The sequence below is a fragment of the Pan troglodytes genome, chromosome 3 (genome assembly GCF_028858775.2).
Source record: "Pan troglodytes isolate AG18354 chromosome 3, NHGRI_mPanTro3-v2.0_pri, whole genome shotgun sequence".
NCBI classification, from domain to species: domain Eukaryota; kingdom Metazoa; phylum Chordata; class Mammalia; order Primates; family Hominidae; genus Pan; species Pan troglodytes.
Window position 1 is genome coordinate 1,222,540 of NC_072401.2, and position 19,250 is coordinate 1,241,789.

Genomic DNA, 19,250 nt, shown 5'->3' on the forward strand with positions numbered 1-19,250 from the left:
CAGGGTACACATGAATGCACACACAGCACACACAGATGCACAGTACACACGAATGCACACACAGCACATACATGCAGGACACACATGAATGCACACAGCACACACAGATGCACGGTACACACGAATGCACACACAGCACACACACAGATGCAGGGTACACACGAATGCACACACAGCACACACAGATGCACAGTACACATGAATGCACACACAGTACACACAGATGCACAGTACACACGAATGCACACACAGCAGAGATGCATGGTACACACAAATGCACACACACAGGCACAGTACACATGAATGCACACAGCACACATAGATGCAGGGTACACATGAATGCACGCACACAGATGCACGGTACACACACATGCACACACTCGGATGCACAGTACACATGCATGCACACACACAAATGCACGGTACACACGAACGCACACACAGCACATACCGATGCATGGTACACACGAACGCACACACAGCACACACAGATGCACTGTACACACGAATGCACACAGCACACAGATACACAGTACACATGAATGCACACACCACTCGTGCACACACACACACGGCACACACCACCCACGGACACATACACAGCACGCACAGGTCACACATACAGCCTCTTTCAGGGACGCTGAAGATGCTCAGAAAGAAAAAGCAAACACTGCAAACCAAGAGCCAAGAACAAGCGTGGCATGAGCAGTGGACGGCCCTGGGCCCACCTGCCAGCACTTCCTGGGCTGCCTTTTCGAAACTGCTCGGAAGTGAAGAGCGACAGGAGCGAGGGTTCTGTTCCACGTGCTGCCAGCAGGCCCGAGGCTCACAGTGAGAGTGGACGCGTGTCCAGCACACATGACAAAAATCTGACCCAGACACACGCCTGGGACAAAACCCCGCTTCGCTCCAGGAGCCCGGGTTTTCCTCCCTCTGCCTCCGTCCCTTCCCATGGGCCTCAGAAATTGCAGCCTGCGAGTCCTTCTCTGGTGTAGCTGGTGGTGGTGTCCAACATCCATGACGGAGTTGCCAAAACCTCCTGCAGCCCAAGCTGCTCAGGGCCTGGGTGCAGCAGCAGGCGTGGGGCCCAGCCCTGCCAGAGCTCGGCCAAAGGTGTCTCTCTCCACAGAGACACTCACCAGAACAGGGTTCACCTAATTCACCTGCGGGATCTTACCAAACTTAGACAGAATGTCTTGCTGCTCCTCCCGGCTGGAAAACAGGATTTTGGGGTTCAGCCCCCTCATGCTGGAGTTCTCCCATGGTGGGGCTTCCCGGCTTGGCCTGTCCCTGGGCTCCACCTCCACTTCCAGGTTCACTTGAAATAAATCCGGGTATTTCTCTTGAATGTCACACGCGTCCAGGTCATACCTGCGGTTACAAGCAGACACCACTTAGGAAGGCCACCCAAGTAGTCTGTAAGTCCTTGGACATTCACTAAAGAAACGTGCATGGAAACAGGTGGCAGCTGCAGGCAGCGGGGCGAGAACAACCAGGGCAGCCGGCCACCCCCGCCTGCGGAAGCTGGAGCCCTGTGAGCTGACCCAGCAGCTGTCCCAGGAACCCACAGGGCACCAGCACCCCCGGTCACGGCCCCAGAAGAGCATCATTTCACTCGCTCCTCGGACGTCACAGTGGGGATGCCCGCAACTGTGTTCAAGGCAGAGGGGCACCGGGCGGGGCCGCCATGTTTCCTGCAACTCCAGGGGAGGCCACGTGCTCAGAGCAGACGGGACAATGTCCCACAGCTGGAGACTCCGGCACCCAGGCAGGCAGCTCTGAGGTGGGACCCCAGGGTTCCAAGGCAGGCGCCGGCCCTCACTACCCAGCACACACAGACTGCAGCCACCTGGCAGCTCAGAGCACGCACTCTGGGATACTAAATGTGTTTTCCATAAAAATGACGACATCCGCCCTGACAAAAATCCACAACTGTCAACAGATGCCCATAAAACCAAGACCTCTAGAATCCGGCTGCCAGGGAATTGGGAACATGATTCCGGGGGAAACAAAGCCGTGTTCACTGTGGGGCTGGGGAGGCAGCACAGGCTGAGCTGTGGGGAGCAGGGCAGAGGTCAGCAGGGCCCGCCTTGGGGTGTCGGCCGTGCGGGTGGGGAGCAGGGCAGGGGTCAGCAGGGCCCACCTTGGGGTGTCGGCCGTGCAGGTGGGGAGCAGGGGCAGGGGCCAGCAGGGCCCGCCTTGGGGTGTTGGCCGCACGGGGAGGCAGGTGTGACCTGACACTGACCATTTCCCAGCCCCACAGCTCTCTAAGGAATTCCAGGCTGTTTCACACATTTCCTATGATCATCTCTGATCCCACTGTCATAAACTGCACTGATAAGCCTGGGCTCTCCAGCGGGCAGCAGGCTCCCCATGCCTGTCTTATTTTACGCCACCTAAAATCTCTACATGTTGAATGTTATACACCTAAGAAAATAAAGAAGAAACACAAAAGAGTGGCGGCCAGTTCCTGGGAAACCCAGGCTGCCAGTGTCTGCAGGGCCAGGAACACCCAGAGCAGAGTGGGATCCGCCGAGGGAGGGCAGGGAGACGGGCCCGGCGGCCTGTGTGGGTCAGAGCCACGGCTGGTTTTAACTGTCACTTCTCTGAGCTCCACACATGCCTGTGATGTGTGAAAGGCCTCTAGTTCACCCCTTCCTGCTCACCCTCTAAAACATCCTCTCCCTGCACGAGGGGAGAGCACCCTGTGCCCGCCCTGAGGGGTGGCCAACCTCACGCAGAGCAGCGCCCCCTCAATGCCCACTCAAGGCTCTGGGCGGAGGTGGCCACGGCCGAAGCCGGGACTGATGTGCACTCCAGCCGGGGCCAACACGAGCTTCCCCCTGCGCCCGAGCCTCTTTGCGTGCCGCTGTCTGTCGTCAGAGGTGGCAGGGACTGCACAGCGGTGGCACAGCTGGCGTGGAGATGTGGAGGAGGCAACGTCTGCAGAGGAGCCTGCAGGCACCAGCAGAGAATCCGACGGCCACCGCAGCGGAGGCTCAGACCGGCCACGACCGAGGGCGGAGAGGCACAGCGGGAGGGGCACGGAGGGAGGGAGTGTGCAGGGAGCCAGGTCGGCCAGACAGGCTTGGGTCCTGGGACAGACCGAACTTGGGCAGCCCCAGAGGGAGTGCCGCTCATGCCCAGCCTCCCTCCCCCAGCTGCCCCTTGAGATGGCCCTGGGCACTGGGCCTGCAGGCTCGGCTCACCCAGCCTGGCGCTGAGGGCACAATGAGGTCTGTGAGCAGGGCTGGCCACTCCCGAGAGCCCTGGACTGCAGAGGACACGCCCGCAGGCTCCTGCCAGACTAGCTCCAACAGGGCAGAGCGGACTCCTAACAGGCTCAGCTGTTACACCTGTGCCATGGCTGCAACCCTGTGCTCCTCTCGCCCAGGCACGGCACAGGCTCACCACGCAGGGAACACGCCTCTCACCCAGGCACGGCGCAGGCTCACCACTCAGGGAACACGCCTCTCGCCCAGGCACGGCGCAGGCTCACCACACAGGGAACACGCCTCTCGCCCAGGCACGGCGCAGGCTCACCACGCAGGGAACACGCCTCTCGCCCAGGCACGGCGCAGGCTCACCACGCAGGGAACACGCCTCTCGCCCAGGCACGGCGCAGGCTCACCACGCAGGGAACACGCCTCTCGCCCAGGCATGGCGCAGGCTCACCACGCAGGGAACACGCCTCTCGCCCACAGCGCAGCCTTGATCTCGCAGGTTCAAGCAACCCTCCTGCCTCCCAAAGTGTTGGAATTACAGCTGTAAGCCACTGTGCGCAACCAACCTTTCTTCCTTTTAATGTATGCATTTGAAGTTACACATTTCCTCTAAACCCTGCTTCAGATGCACCCCACACATCTGGTAAGTGGTATTTTGATTATCAATGTGTTTAAAATATTTTCTCATTTCAACAGTGATTTCCTTTTTGGCACACAGGTCACTTAACGAGCATACGGTCTCTGGGTGTTTTCCTGTCACTGATTCCCACTTTAATCCACTGTGGAGATGCCTTGAGACTTGCTGTACGACCCAACGTGGAGTCCACTTTAATAAACGCCCACTTGAACAGATGCCATTTCTCCAAGTATTCGCTGAAGTTTGCAAAACTCAGGTCAAGTTGGTTAAACCTTGTAAAAAAAAAAAAACTATATCCTGTTCTTGTCTACCTGTTCCACTGCCTGGGGAGAGAGGCGGCCATCAGCGTGGGCCTGTCAACTTCACCCCTCATTCTGCCCCTTTGTGCTGCCTGTACTGAAGCCATGTCACTGCCCTCGCCCCTGCAACGTCACCCGTCACCTCCTGCCTTGCTCTATCCCACCTGATATGGACAGTGACACCAGCCTTCTTCCTGTTATGGTCTGCATGGTAAGCAATTTCCAATTATTCCACTTCAGCCTTGCTAGGTCTTCGTGTGCAAGGGTTTTGGAGTATGGCTCCTGTAAGCAGTATAGACTTGAGTTTTGTGTGAGCTTGGTTTTTAATCCAGCCCGATTAACTGGAGTGTGTCTTCTATCCACCTTCAATGGGATGACTGACAGGCACAGCGGGGCGTCGGTCTACCAGCTGGCTGTTTTCTATCTATATCCCACCTGGGTTTGTTTCTTTATCTCTACGTTGTTCTGGCGAATTCATCACATATTTTTTGTTCCATTTTTCTTCTTGATTGCATCTTTAATCTGCCCTAGGGATTGGTACATTCTCTGCTTCCTGGTGACGGAGCTCCTGAAACACATTCACTTGGTTAATCCCCTCCTCGGCTGTGTGTGTGTGTGCGCGCGCTGGTGCTTGTGTGTGTGTACATGCACGCGTGTGTTGGTGCACCTGCTGTCACATATGTTACTACCAAGCAGGTTTTCAAACCCACAGGACATTAGTATTGGTGTTTTAAGCAGCTGGTGCTGGTGTCATTTCACCACAGAGTCATGCATTCCAGCCTCCCTGCCCTTCCTTCCCTAGGCTGCAGGCTTTGCAGGCTTGCCCTGGATACTTGCTGAAATGGAGCAGTTCTGCCAACAATCAACTCTCTCATCCTTTGCTTGGCTGAAGACATCCTTAACTGGCTTTCATATTTCAAGGATAATTTCACTGGATATAGAATTCCCGTATTCTTCTCTCAGCACTTTAGAGACGGCGCGCCTCAGCTGCCTTCGGGTGTCACTCTGCAGGTCATGCATTCCCACCCCGTCCTGTCCTCGGGCTGGAGATTGTTCTCTTCGGGTTCCAGCAATTCAACCAGGATGCTCTGAGGTACTGAACCTCTTTTCTTCTTTCTGTTAAAAAAAAAAAAAGTATCGTCTTTGGCGTCTGCAGAGCTTGATTTCATGGTTCTGACGTCCTCCATCAGTTTAGGAAAATTTTTGGCCAATGATTTTTCAAGTATTATTTCTGTTCCACTCTCTCTCTTCTAGAACTTCAAGTAAAAGCATGCCAGGCCCCTGCGGTGCCACAGTCTCTCTCGTGACCCTCTCTGTACGTGTCTTCTTCCATCCTTTCTTCTCTGCGCTGCTGTCGGAAGATCTTTTCTACCAATTCAGAGTCTGTTCTGCTGTGCCTATTCCACTGTTAATCATGTACTGAAGCCTTCATTTCGGCTGTAATATTTTTCAGTTCTAGAATTCACATCTGTCTCCTTTTTATGTTCCAGATCTCTGGTGAAATTCCCATCATTCCCCCGACTTTCTTGAATAATCAATCAGTTACCAAAGTCCCTGCCTCCTGCCTCCAGCATCTAAGTCCCCGACAGGTCCTTCACCGACATTTTCCTCTTCATCATCAGTACCTTGGTCTTTAAAACACTATTTTAAGCACCGCCTCCACCGTGGCTGAAAACTCTAAGAGCACTGGGTGTTTTTCTTCCTCCAAAGGAGGAAAAAAGAAACAAAATTATTAAAGTTGTGAATATGTGAGTTAAAAAAAGAAAAGCGTAAGACACAACAAAGACAAGAGATGTAAAAAAAGAATCACAGAGACAGAAAAACACAAGAAGACACCCCGGTCTCCCGGTGCAGGCCGTCCCTGACAGCAGCAGGCGCCAGCTCTTCCTGAGCTCACCCAGGCCAGGCCAGCAACCCTCCCAAGGTGCAGAGTCTGCCAGCATCCCCGTGGGGCTGGCCCAAGGCTTCCCCTTGTTTACTGGGTAGGAACCAAGAGCACAGAGCCTGGAACACAGCAGGCCCTGCAGCCACAGCCTCTGTCTTGGGAGCCCCCGTGGGTGCCCCCTCTGACTCCTGGAACAATGTTTGTTCCACTGTGTCTTGGCAGATAAGCCTGCCTGTGATTGAGTAGAAAGATCTCCAGTTAAATGAGAGGCCGAGGCAGACGGATCACTTGAGGTCAGGAATTCAAGACCAGCCTGGCCAACATAGTGAAACCCATCCCTACTAAAAATACAAAACTTAGCCATGCGTGGTGGTGCAGCTCTGTAATCCCAGCTACTCAGGAGGCTGAGGCGAGAGAATCGCTTGAGCCTGGTGGGTGGAGTTGCAGTGAGCCGAGATTGCGCCATTGCACTCCGGCCTGGGCGTTAGAGCGAGACTCTGTCTCAAAAAAAAAAGACAGACCTCCAGTTAGAATCAGGACGCCCGGGTGTGACAGCCTGCTCTGCTGCTCTCCGCATCTGCACCTGAGCCTGCAGAGGGCAGGGTATGCGCTGTTGGGCACCGACGTCAAGAGGACAGGGAGCTAACAGGTGCTGGGCATGGCAGGGGTGGGGGCCATCCCGTGGCTGCGCTTGTTTACAGAGGGAGCTAACAACAGAGTGTGAGCTTCCAGACAGGACTGCCCCGCATCATCTCCAACCTCCGCCTGGCAGGGCACTCTGCACACAGCAGGCTCAGGAACGTTTGCTAAGATGCAGCCGCCACCCGCTCACCTGCTTACGCCACGCCCGGGTGTGAGGGCTAAATTCTAACAGACACACACACCAACGGGGGGCAGAGCAGCAGCCACCGGGTCCACCCCAGCAGCCTACACACGCGCAGCTCCAGGATGGCCCAGGAACAGGCCCAGCGCCACCAAGCAGCAGTCACACAGCCCGCCACTCCCCCTGGGGCTCCCACGACCGGCCCACATGCAGGTGCTGCGGCACAGGGCACCTGTCCCTCCCCACCGAGCACACGCGGTACCAACATACTTGGCAAATTTCACAGTGGTGGCGTTCCGAGGCACAAACCCCGTGTGGAACTGAATCTGGAACATCTTCATGGATGCCATCTGCAAAGAGAGCAAACACGACACCCCACGTGGAGGGTGAATCCAGATCCTGGGGCCACAGGCCAATTTTTCCCAATGGGCAAGATCTGAGAGCGGCTCATGGTGCTGGAGGCATGGACAGCGCCCCCGTGCCACATGTTGTGGGGGAAGCGGGAGAGGGTCTGTGTGTGGCAGGTAGCCCCGAGGAGCACGCATGGGCCCACAAGCTGCTTCACGGGACTGCCGTGGGGGCTGCCCCAAGTGGACCCTCAAACTCAGTCTCGATGGAAACGCCAGGCTTTTCAGGTTGAGATCCTGCCACGTCAAGTGCACGGGGCAAGCAGGGGGCGCTGTGGGGCAGTCACCACATGAGAGCCCACGGCACTCACCAAACAGTGAGCACCCTGGACCCTCGGTGAGAAGTGAGCGCACCGTGACCCCCAGCCCCCCACGAGCCTAGGCGTGAGTGGGGAGCACCGGGCAAGCCACAGGCTCTCTCACCTTGGCCTGCAGTCGGCCGCCCAGAGTGGACCGGGCGTGATAGATGACGATGAGCACGTCTCCTTGCACCGTGACGCCCAGGGGAATCACCGCTTTGCCATCCTCAATCTTAAAGTCCCTAAGGACAGAATGACAAGAGAAAAATTTAAAAAACCCCCAAAACCAACCAAACAAAACCAACAAAAAACAGAATGAGAAATTGTCCACTTAGCTAAAACATGTAATACCCAATAAAGAATAACCCCCATGAAGAGCCTCACAAGAATTCTGAAGTCTCCTGGACACTCGGATCCCTGTGACCTCCTGCTGCTGACCAGGATCCCATTCTCAAGTCTCCTGGACACTCGGATCCCTGTGACCTCCTGCTGCTGACCAGGATCCCATTCTCAAGTCTCCTGGACACTCGGATCCCTGTGACCTCCTGCTGCTGACCAGGATCCCATTCTCAAGTCTCCTGGACACTCGGATCCCTGTGACCTCCTGCTGCTGACCAGGATCCCATTCTCAAGTCTCCTGGACACTCGGATCCCTGTGACCTCCTGCTGCTGACCAGGATCCCAAGTGACCTGCCACAGACGCCACAGTTCCAAACACGTCCGCCTCAGCAAGCGCCTGTCCCCAGCAAGGCCAGGGTTCCTCTTTAACGGTTTTCCGGAGGGGTGAGGAGGAGGGAGCACAGTGTGGGGCTGCAGCTGCACTCACCGCATCTTGTCGTACTCCTGGGAGGTGCTGGCCACACGCTCGTCCCCCACGTAGACCTCGCAGAAGGGCCTGCAGCCGCTCCTCTGCTTGCTGAACAGCGGCACGGGTGTCATGACCACGGCCCTCACCAGGATGGGCTTGCTGTGGGGTGTGATGGGCTCCTCCGCCACCATGTCACACATGTACTCGATGTACCTGGGGGCAGACGTGCCGCGTCACCATGTGACGTGCCCTGAGAGGGGACCACACAGCTGATTTTGTCTTTCGAATAGGAGTTTTTCATGCTAGAAATTTCCCTTGTAGCAATGTTTTAGTTGCTCCTAACAAATCTGATGTTATAATTTTCATTTAGTTATATATATATGTGTGTGTGTATACATATATGTATTTTTAAGACAGAGTCTTAAAAATACGCCCTAGTTGAAGATATTTTTAAATTTCTCGTGATACTCCCACTTTTACTCATGGGTTATTTAGAAGTTGCTTAATTTTGAGGCCAGGCGCGGTGGCTCACGCCTGTAATCCTAGCACTTTGGGAGGCCAAGGCAGGTGGATCACAAGGTCAGGAGTTTGAGACCAGCCTGGGCAACACGGTGAAACCCTATCTCTACTAAAAATGCAAAAATCAGCCGGACTTGGTGGTGTGCACCTGTAATCCCAGCTACTCGGGAGGGCTAAGGCAGGAGAACTGCTTAAACCTGGGAGGTGGAGATTTAGAGAGTTTTCCAGATATTCTTCTGGTATTGATTTCAATTTTTATTCCACTTTGGCCTGACAGCATAGTTTGTCTGATTTCAAATTTTAAAAATGTATTGAGGTGTGTTTATAGCCCCAAATCTGATCTTTCTCCTTGCATATTCCATGTGCATTTGAAAGAAATAAATGTGTGTTTTTCTATTGTTGGGTGGAACGTCCTAGAACGCTCTACAGCTGTGTCGGCCTTCATGGGTTGGCACATTCGGTTCTTCTATATCCCTGCTGGTGGTCTGTCTACTTGTTCTACGGATTACTGAGACGAAAATATTGAGGTCTACCCTACAAATGAGTTGTCTGGTTCTCCTTTCAATTTGATCAGTTTTTGCCTGATGGATGTGGAATGGAATCTGTTTTCTCTGACCTTGGTAGCACAGCTCTGGCTTTCCCGTGGCTGGCATTCCCGTGGTGCCTCTGTGGAGCACAAACTCCCCAGAGTCTGCCTCCCACCTCGTGGCACCCATGCCCTGCAGGAGGCCCTCTCCCGGAGCTTGTGCAGGCCAGGCAGGTGACACCACTTCTATGGTGACGGTGCAGACCCCATCTTCCCAGCCACAGGACACTGTGGCCCAGCTCAGTCAGCAGGGAGCCAGGACAGCCGGTCCTTCAGCCACAACAAATAAATCCTGCCAACAGCCCGAGTGGCCAAGGAAGCAGATTCAGAAATGAAAGAGAAATCGGCTTTCTCAGAGTCAGTGTGGCCAACACCTTGAACGGAGGAGAGGGCCCAGCTAAGCCTCAAGGTCCAGGGAGACCACGAGAGAATGGATGTGTGTGGTTCTAAGCCCGAGTGTGTTGTGTCGGGTCATGTAGCAATGACTAGTACGCTCTTCCCCCACCATCCTGTTCTGAACCCACCTCTGCCTCCGTGCTGAAAGAGGACTTCCCGCAGTGTATGGCCGAGCTGTGCGTTTCTGTCCCATATGGCAATGCCTGTCTTTTAAACAAAACCACTCATGTTCAGCCTGAACACTGAGGTGGCTGGATTAAAATCTACCATCTTGCTGGCTGTTTCCTACTTGTTTGATCTGTTCTTGGTTTCTTTTTTCTTCTTTTTGCCTTCTCTTGGCAAGGTTTATGTTTTCCTTTTACTTCCTGTTGACTTCTTAATTACAGCACCGAAGAAAAGCCCTTACTGTTTGTTCTAGGCTTTCTGACGAGAACCTTGTGGCTGACATCTATCTTTTTGTACCTGATGCATCTTCTTCTGGCCACCTCCAACACTTCCTCCGTGCTCGGTTTGCAGGAGTTCTGACCGGTATGCACCCGAGTGGGTTTTTATGTGTTCATCTTGCTTTCATCCTGCTTGCTGACCTCTGAGCTTCTTGAACCTGTGGACTGGTATCTGTTACTCATTCTGGGAAATTCTCAGCCATGATTTCTTCACTGCTCCCGCTTCCCTCTTCCCTTTCTGGGCTCCACGTGTGTGTGGCCCTGCCTGAGGTGGAGGCAGCTCTTGGGTGCTTGTTCTACCCCCCGCTTTCTCTCTGTGATTCAGTTTCAGTATCTCTCGACCTGGCTCCGAAGGCCACTGACTCAGCCTCGGCGATGTCTAAGGCGTTCTCATTTCGGAGATTTCCATTTGCTTTATTTCCTGGCATTTCCACAGCTCTGACGAGTGGCCCACTGGACTGTGCACTCGGCATGAGGGTCCTCTCTCCACAGCTCTGACATGTGGACCACTGGACCACGCACCCTGCATGAGGGTCCTCTCTCCACGGCTCTGACGAATGCCCCACTGGACCACGCACCCTGCATGAGGGTCCTCTCTCCACAGCTCTGACGAATGCCCCACTGGACCACGCACCCTGCATGAGGGTCCTCTCTCCACGGCTCTGACGAACGCCCCACTGGACCACGCACCCTGCATGAGGGTCCTCTCTCCACGGCTCTGACGAACGCCCCACTGGACCACGCACCCTGCATGAGGGTCCTCTCTCCACGGCTCTGACATGTGGACCACTGGACCACGCACCCTGCATGAGGGTCCTCTCTCCACGGCTCTGACATGTGGACCACTGGACCACGCACCCTGCATGAGGGTCCTCTCTCCTCCACGGCTCTGACATGTGGACCACTGGACCACGCACCCTGCATGAGGGTCCTCTTTCCACGGCTCTGACGAACGCCCCACTGGACCACGCACCCTGCATGAGGGTCCTCTCTCCACGGCTCTGACATGTGGACCACTGGACCACGCACCCTGCGTAAGGGTCCTCTCTCCACGGCTCTGACATGTGGACCACTGGACCACGCACCCTGCGTGAGGGTCCTCTCTCCACGGCTCTGACGAATGCCCCACTGGACCACGCACCCAGCATGAGGATCCTCTCTCCACGGCTCTGACGAACGCCCCACTGGACCACGCACCCTGCATGAGGGTCCTCTCTCCACGGCTCTGACATGTGGACCACTGGACCACGCACCCTGCATGAGGGTCCTCTCTCCACAGCTCTGACATGTGGACCACTGGACCACGCACCCTGCATGAGGGTCCTCTCTCCACGGCTCTGACGAACGCCCCGCTGGACCACGCACCCTGCATGAGGGTCCTCTCTCCACGGCTCTGAGGAACGCCCCACTGGACCACGCACCCTGCGTGAGGGTCCTCTCTCCACGGCTCTGATGAACGCCCCACTGGACCGTGCACCCTGCGTGAGGGTCCTCTTTCCACGGCTCTGACGAACGCCCCACTGGACCGTGCATCCTGCATGAGGGTCCTCTCTCCACAGCTCTGACGAACGCTCCACTGGACCACGCACCCTGCATGAGGGTCCTCTCTCCACGGCTCTGACGAACGCTCCACTGGACCGTGCACTCGGCATGAGGGTCCTCTCTCCACAGCTCTGACATGTGGACCACTGGACCACGCACCCTGCGTGAGGGTCCTCTCTCCACGGCTCTGACGAACGCCCCACTGGACCACGCACCCTGCATGAGGGTCCTCTCTCCACGGCTCTGACGAACGCCCCACTGGACCACGCACCCTGCATGAGGGTCCTCTCTCCACGGCTCTGACGAACGCCCCACTGGACCACGCACCCTGCGTGAGGGTCCTCTCTCCACGGCTCTGACGAACGCCCCACTGGACCACGCACCCTGCGTGAGGGTCCTCTCTCCACGGCTCTGACGAACGCCCCACTGGACCACGCACCCTGCGTGAGGGTCCTCTCTCCACGGCTCTGACGAACGCCCCACTGGACCACGCACCCTGCGTGAGGGTCCTCTCTCCACGGCTCTGACGAACGCCCCACTGGACCACGCACCCTGCGTGAGGGTCCTCTCTCCACGGCTCTGACGAACGCCCCACTGGACCACGCACCCTACGTGAGGGTCCTCTCTCCACGGCTCTGACGAACGCCCCACTGGACCACGCACCCTGCGTGAGGGTCCTCTCTCCACGGCTCTGACGAACGCCCCACTGGACCACGCACCCTGCGTGAGGGTCCTCTCTCCACGGCTCTGACGAACGCCCCACTGGACCACGCACCCTGCGTGAGGGTCCTCTCTCCACGGCTCTGACGAACGCTCCACTGGACCGTGCACTCGGCATGAGGGTCCTCTCTCCACAGCTCTGACATGTGGACCACTGGACCACGCACCCTGCATGAGGGTCCTCTCTCCACAGCTCTGACATGTGGACCACTGGACCACGCACCCTGCATGAGGGTCCTCTCTCCACGGCTCTGACGAACGCCCCGCTGGACCACGCACCCTGCATGAGGGTCCTCTCTCCACGGCTCTGAGGAACGCCCCACTGGACCACGCACCCTGCGTGAGGGTCCTCTCTCCACGGCTCTGATGAACGCCCCACTGGACCGTGCACCCTGCGTGAGGGTCCTCTTTCCACGGCTCTGACGAACGCCCCACTGGACCGTGCATCCTGCATGAGGGTCCTCTCTCCACAGCTCTGACGAACGCTCCACTGGACCACGCACCCTGCATGAGGGTCCTCTCTCCACGGCTCTGACGAACGCTCCACTGGACCGTGCACTCGGCATGAGGGTCCTCTCTCCACAGCTCTGACATGTGGACCACTGGACCACGCACCCTGCGTGAGGGTCCTCTCTCCACGGCTCTGACGAACGCCCCACTGGACCACGCACCCTGCGTGAGGGTCCTCTCTCCACGGCTCTGACGAACGCCCCACTGGACCACGCACCCTGCATGAGGGTCCTCTCTCCACGGCTCTGACGAACGCCCCACTGGACCACGCACCCTGCGTGAGGGTCCTCTCTCCACGGCTCTGACGAACGCCCCACTGGACCACGCACCCTGCGTGAGGGTCCTCTCTCCACGGCTCTGACGAACGCCCCACTGGACCACGCACCCTGCGTGAGGGTCCTCTCTCCACGGCTCTGACGAACGCCCCACTGGACCACGCACCCTGCGTGAGGGTCCTCTCTCCACGGCTCTGACGAACGCCCCACTGGACCACGCACCCTGCGTGAGGGTCCTCTCTCCACGGCTCTGACGAACGCCCCACTGGACCACGCACCCTGCGTGAGGGTCCTCTCTCCACGGCTCTGACGAACGCCCCACTGGACCACGCACCCTACGTGAGGGTCCTCTCTCCACGGCTCTGACGAACGCCCCACTGGACCACGCACCCTGCGTGAGGGTCCTCTCTCCACGGCTCTGACGAACGCCCCACTGGACCACGCACCCTGCGTGAGGGTCCTCTCTCCACGGCTCTGACGAACGCCCCACTGGACCACGCACCCTGCGTGAGGGTCCTCTCTCCACGGCTCTGACGAACGCTCCACTGGACCGTGCACTCGGCATGAGGGTCCTCTCTCCACAGCTCTGACATGTGGACCACTGGACCACGCACCCTGCATGAGGGTCCTCTCTCCGTGGCTCTGACGAATGCCCCACTAGACTGTGCACTCTGCATGAGCGTCCTCAGCACATCAGTCAGTTACTTCAGTTTCCCCCAGAGTCACAGAGTGCAGCTCTTTCTCTCGTCTCCTCCATCTGGAGTCAGAAGAAAGGGTCTCGGCCAGGTCTGGGCCTCCCTTATAGTAGCTGCGCCCCCTTGCCCGGCCCTCACTCTCCCATCTGTCCTGTGGGTGCCCACAGAGACTGTGCCTTCCAGAGGGCAAGGACCCTTCCAGTCCTGCAACCCTGGAGGCTTCACTCGCCCACTGAGACACCTGGCCTCCACCGGTTGGACTCTTTCTGGCCTCCTTCTCTTCTGGGGTCCAGTTACGTCCACCCCAGACAGCGCACACACACCTCCTCCCACAGGCACCTGACTCTCCTTAGATTCTGGGCCAGTGATGTGAAAAGGCCATGAACTTGAAGCTGGTCCAGCTAGCTGCCCGGTGGGAGCAGCACTCTGCACATCTCTCTGTTCCTCCAAGGAAGGAGCTGTGGGATTTGGGGGTCATGGAAGCCCAGCCACATGCCACAGGGAAAGAGACTCCCTGGTTCTCAGACGCCCCCTGCTGAGCAGGCCCCACCGCACCTGGCCTGGGGGTGCCAATGGCTTTCAGCTCAATGTGTGGAGGGGCTCCCAACTTTGCACTCCTCTTGCCGGGGGTCACACAGAAGACAAAGCTGGATGGGGCGGCATTGATCTCCTCCCCGCAAGGCTGTGAGCAAACGAGGTGGGGCCCTCCCTGGGGATCCACAGCAGCAGGAATGGCCTCCCGACCCTCGCCCCGTCCACAGGCTGTGCGCCCCATCCAGAGGGGATAAAGAATGGGGAGTCCCCTGACGCTTGGGTTCCTCCTCTTCCCTCCCGCCACGGTGGGGCCACGGGGCCGGCCTTTGCTCCTGGGCCCTAACCCTTGGGGCCTCTGTGGTCCAGGTCAAGACCTGCTCTTTCAGAGGCTGGGAGGCTGCTCCAGCCTCACCAGGTCCTCATTGAGACCAAGGCCAGGGGAGGCTTTCTGCTGGGGTGGACTCCTCGGGCGTGGACACCTGCAGCCCCGAGAAACAGGGAGAGCCCTAAACACACTGCGACCGCACTCCCGTTTGAGAAACAGCCTCCTCCACACGGCCAGGGAGAGCCTGCTGCGCGCTGAGGCGGAGCGGCACAGAAGCCTGCATTTGGCAGGGCCCTAAACACGCTGTGACGGTACTCATGTCTGAGCAGCGTCAGGTGCTCCATACGGCACCTGTGTCAGGTGCTCCACACGGCATTTTCACGTGCATTATCCACCAGAGCCCACCACATACATGGCATTTGTCAGAGAACCTAGCATCCATGCACAAGCTGGGCAGGTGCTGCCCCACAGCAGTCAGGACTACCGCGGCTGAGGGCCCATCCTCCCCGGGCTCTGCAGCCGTAAGCCCAGGGCTCAGCCATGGCTCCACGAGGCCGGGCCTGCCTTTCCCACCAGTGCCTGCAGCGGCACCGACTGGCCCTCCAGGAGACACCACAGCGAGGGCGGCAGTGCCACACGGGCCCACAGAGCTGTCCCCTGTCCCCGGAGGGCCACGCAGTACCTTTTGTGGGATGGCCAGATGCCTGGTGGGCAGCGCTTCATGCTGAACATGTACACGGCGGCCTCCGCGGTGCTGAAGAGACGGCAGAAGCACAGGAAGGAGCAGACGGCCACAGCAGACGCGGCTCTCCCGTCCTAGGACAGACAGACACGTCTCGCGTGCACCTCGCACTCATGCAGGACAAGGGCTCGTGGGGTCCTCGGGCATCCTACCCACCCCGTGGCTGCAGGGACGCAGGGCTGTTCCTCTCTGAAGCTGGGATATGTTTAGGGAGCTACATAACGTGCCTGCCAAGGCAAGAATGGAGCCCAACAGAGACTGAAGGTTCCCTAATGAAGAACAGGGCTAGGGCCACTCCAACAGGCTCTGCTGGTGCCCCGTACCCCGCAAAAGACCCCTCATGGAAACCTCAACTCCATCACCCACAGTGGCAGCTGCCACACCCTGGGAGGCTCAAGCACCACTAAGCTTCGAGCTACAGATCGGGAAACTGGAAGTGACTCTTAGGTGGCCACTGCGCAGGAGGGGAGATGGGCTCCCCACACAGCGGAGTGGCCTCCACACGGGCATGCAGGTCAAGGCCAGGAAGGGCCACATCGGGAGGGGAGGGCGGGGCCATCTGTCATCTGTCCCCTCCAGACCCAAAGACACTAAGCACAGGGACTTTCTTCCGTGTCCCAGGGTGAAGAACAGGCCCCAGCTCATGACTGGCGCTCAGATCCTGTTGAACTATGCATGAAATAATGAACTTTGACAGAAGACGGCGCCAGCCCACGGCCCTCGAGCTCACCATGCAGTGCACGACGCAGACGTTCTTGTGGTCCTGCCGCAGCCAGGCGTGCATGTTCCTGCAGATGTTGTACAGGGTGTGCAGGTGCGGGGCCCGCCGTGCTGCCCAGCCACACTCGGAGACCTGTGGGGACAGGGCACGGTGGCACGGACAGCAGAGGAGCCCCGCCCCAGCCTTGGTCAGCTAGGAGGGACAGCCTGCCTGCAGTGCGGGGGCCTCCGCCAGCTGGTGTCATGAACAGGCGTCCACCTGCGCGAGACCTGAGCACCAGGGCTGCCACTGGCCTTGCAGACAGAGCTCAGTCAGCTGTTCCTGGGCTTTGGGTCCCTTTGCATACTGACAAGTGTCGTGTCTGGAAGGAATGCCTCGGCCTCGAGCACCCTCTGGCTGGTGGGAAGCAGTGAGGAGCTGGGGCCTCCAGAGTTCCCGGCAAGCGGCATCCTCAGAGCAACAGAGACCCCACCTCGCCCCCTCCTGTCCCACGCTCTGCAGCCCCTCAGGAGACCTCCGGCCGCCCCCATCACAGCCCCACCCTGGCCAAAGCCCTCAGCTACGCCCCTGCACTGGAGCGGAAGGAAGCTCCAGAGTGGCACCAAGACAAAGCCTGTGGCCACACACCCGGTTGTGGAACCTGGAGGGCCGGTAGGTCCTCGGGGACAGGTTGTAGACGGCATAGTGCCCTGGGTGCTTGGAGTCCAGGAACAACCGCACATCTTCGATGTTGTTTTTGAGCGCTGACTCCACACCTTCTGCTGGGAATGACATCACTGAAACAAGCAGACCTGCGTCAGCACCTGGAAGATGCGCACCTCGTGGCCAGGCTGCTGCTGCGGCCTCGCTGCTCCTGACGCCCCTGGGCAAGCTCAGCCTCTGGCAGCTCCACCAGCCACTGCCCACACAGCCGGCCCCCTCACCCTCCGTGGACTCCCAGCCTGGGTGGACCTAGGAGCATGGACCCAGCCACACGCCCACCAGCCGGTGGCTGGGACTTCCTGAGACAGCTTTCTGACACCTGCCCTGTCTCCAGGTGTCGGGATGAGTGACTGGGATGCCTGGTGCACAGAGGCCCTGGTTTTCCACGGACACGGCCTTGCGTTGTTCCTGGCATGACCTCAGGGAGCCATGGGAGGCCAGGCTGGCGCTGACCCTGTCCAATGCTGCGCCTGGAGGTGCTGGGCACAGGCCGCCTGCCTGCCAAGGGGCCCCAGGTCACCCCTGTGAGTCTGTGGCTGCAGAGAAGGCTGGAGCAGAGGCACCTGTGCCCTGACACACAACAGGGACTCACTGGGCACACAGGGAAGGGCCGGGGCGCATCCCACAGCATCATGTGGCACACATACCTGCAATTCTGGATGTGATGTAAGATATGTCCAGGTCACCCTTTGCATAACTGGAATTAAAAAGAAGAGAACTTGGTTATGACAAGAAACACTCCGCAGTTAGGTCACAGGGCTTAAGCCAGAGCCCGAGGCCTGGAGAAGCCGTGGGGCTCTCACTGTAGAGGCCGTATCCCAGGAGGAACGTGTGTGTGTGCACAGGCGTGTGGGCAGCTTCCCGGCTGTGTGCGTGCTGTGGAGCTGACCCCTACATCAGAAATGGAGGAAATGACAGCCTGCAGGTGGTGGAGGCATGGGTGAGACAGGAGAGACATCCGCTGTCTGACTGCCCCTTCCCCTGCGCTCTCCAGGGAGGCACGGCCCAGGAGTGGGCTGGGAGAGGGATGGCAACACTGGTGGAAGGGGAGGGCCGGAGAGCAAGGGTGGCTTGGACGATGGTCACGGGTCATGCCAGGTTCCACGCACTGCCCAGGCCTGGTGGTTGCAGCAGTGGGACTCCAGCAGACGCCGCTGGAGGCAGAGAGGGCCCCCTGCCCTGAGTGCCTAGAAGCCCCCTGCTGTGGCCACAGCCAACTCTCTACAGACCAACTGCCCCCAACACTGGGTCCACGGAATCGGTAACACAGAGATCAAAACCCTCAATAACTCTGCAAGGACCCTGACAGGTTTATCCCACAATTCACTGGCAGCAGCAGCTGTGCAAGAATGGCCAAGCTGTTCTTGTGAGGGAAGGAGCAGAAGGGAGCCTCCCTCCCAGGACAGAGCAGGCCGGAGGCTGCGGGGACCAGAAAGGCTGGGCTAGGAGCAACCTCAACTAGGCACATCGCAGAGGTGCTGTCCCCATCAGAGAAAAGCCTGGATAAAGGTCCAGAGAGATGAATGACCCAAATACACACGACCGTACCATCGCCTGAAAGTGACCATGCGTTCAAACGTTTTAAAAGGCGTCTAAACCCGCAGAGCAGGCGCTGACTTAGGATGCGGGTCTTCCGTGTGTTCAAACGTTTTAAAAGGCGTCTAAACCCGCAGAGCAGGCGCTGACTTAGGATGCGGGTCTTCCGTGCGTTCAAACGTTTTAAAAGGCGTCTAAACCCGCAGAGCAGGCGCTGACTTAGGATGCGGGTCTTCCGTGCGTTCAAACGTTTTAAAAGGCGTCTAAACCCGCAGAGCAGGCGCTGACTTAGGATGCGGGTCTTCCGTGCGTTCAAACGTTTTAAAAGGCGTCTAAACCCGCAGAGCAGGCGCTGACTTAGGATGCGGGTCTTCCGTGCGTTCAAACGTTTTAAAAGCCGTCTAAACCCGCAGAGCAGGCGCTGACTTAGGATGCGGGTCTTCCGTGCGTTCAAACGTTTTAAAAGGCGTCTAAACCCGCAGAGCAGGCGCTGACTTAGGATGCGGGTCTTCCGTGCGTTCAAACGTTTTAAAAGGCGTCTAAACCCGCAGAGCAGGCGCTGACTTAGGATGCGGGTCTTCCGTGCGTTCAAACGTTTTAAAAGGCGTCTAAACCCGCCGAG

At 58.0% G+C, this 19,250-nt stretch overlaps 1 protein-coding gene and 1 long non-coding RNA gene across 48 annotated transcripts in view; one reads left to right on the forward strand and one right to left on the reverse strand.

Annotated features, from left to right (window-relative positions):
* GAK (cyclin G associated kinase) overlaps positions 1-19,250 on the reverse strand; it is a 104,721-nt gene that overhangs the window by 22,865 nt on the left and 62,606 nt on the right. For 30 of the 47 annotated variants that reach the window (XM_016952671.4, XM_054683657.2, XM_016952670.3 and 27 more), the window contains 8 exons: positions 17,740-17,789; positions 17,018-17,166; positions 16,400-16,522; positions 15,610-15,743; positions 8,401-8,595; positions 7,699-7,816; positions 7,139-7,218; positions 1,178-1,371 (listed from right to left, as the gene is read on the reverse strand). In XM_016952671.4, coding sequence (XP_016808160.1) covers positions 1,178-1,371; positions 7,139-7,218; positions 7,699-7,816; positions 8,401-8,595; positions 15,610-15,743; positions 16,400-16,522; positions 17,018-17,166; positions 17,740-17,789 — 1,043 coding nt within the window. Of the gene's footprint in view, positions 1-1,177; positions 1,372-7,138; positions 7,219-7,698; positions 7,817-8,400; positions 8,596-15,609; positions 15,744-16,399; positions 16,523-17,017; positions 17,194-17,739; positions 17,790-19,250 lie in introns of all 47 variants that reach the window. The other 17 variants (XM_063808524.1, XM_024355963.3, XM_054683652.2 and 14 more) reach the window with 1 other exon arrangement.
* Positions 3,302-4,077, forward strand: LOC134809776 (uncharacterized). Its single transcript, XR_010156270.1, has 2 exons — positions 3,302-3,867; positions 3,943-4,077. It is a non-coding gene; the product is annotated as an uncharacterized LOC134809776 (long non-coding RNA).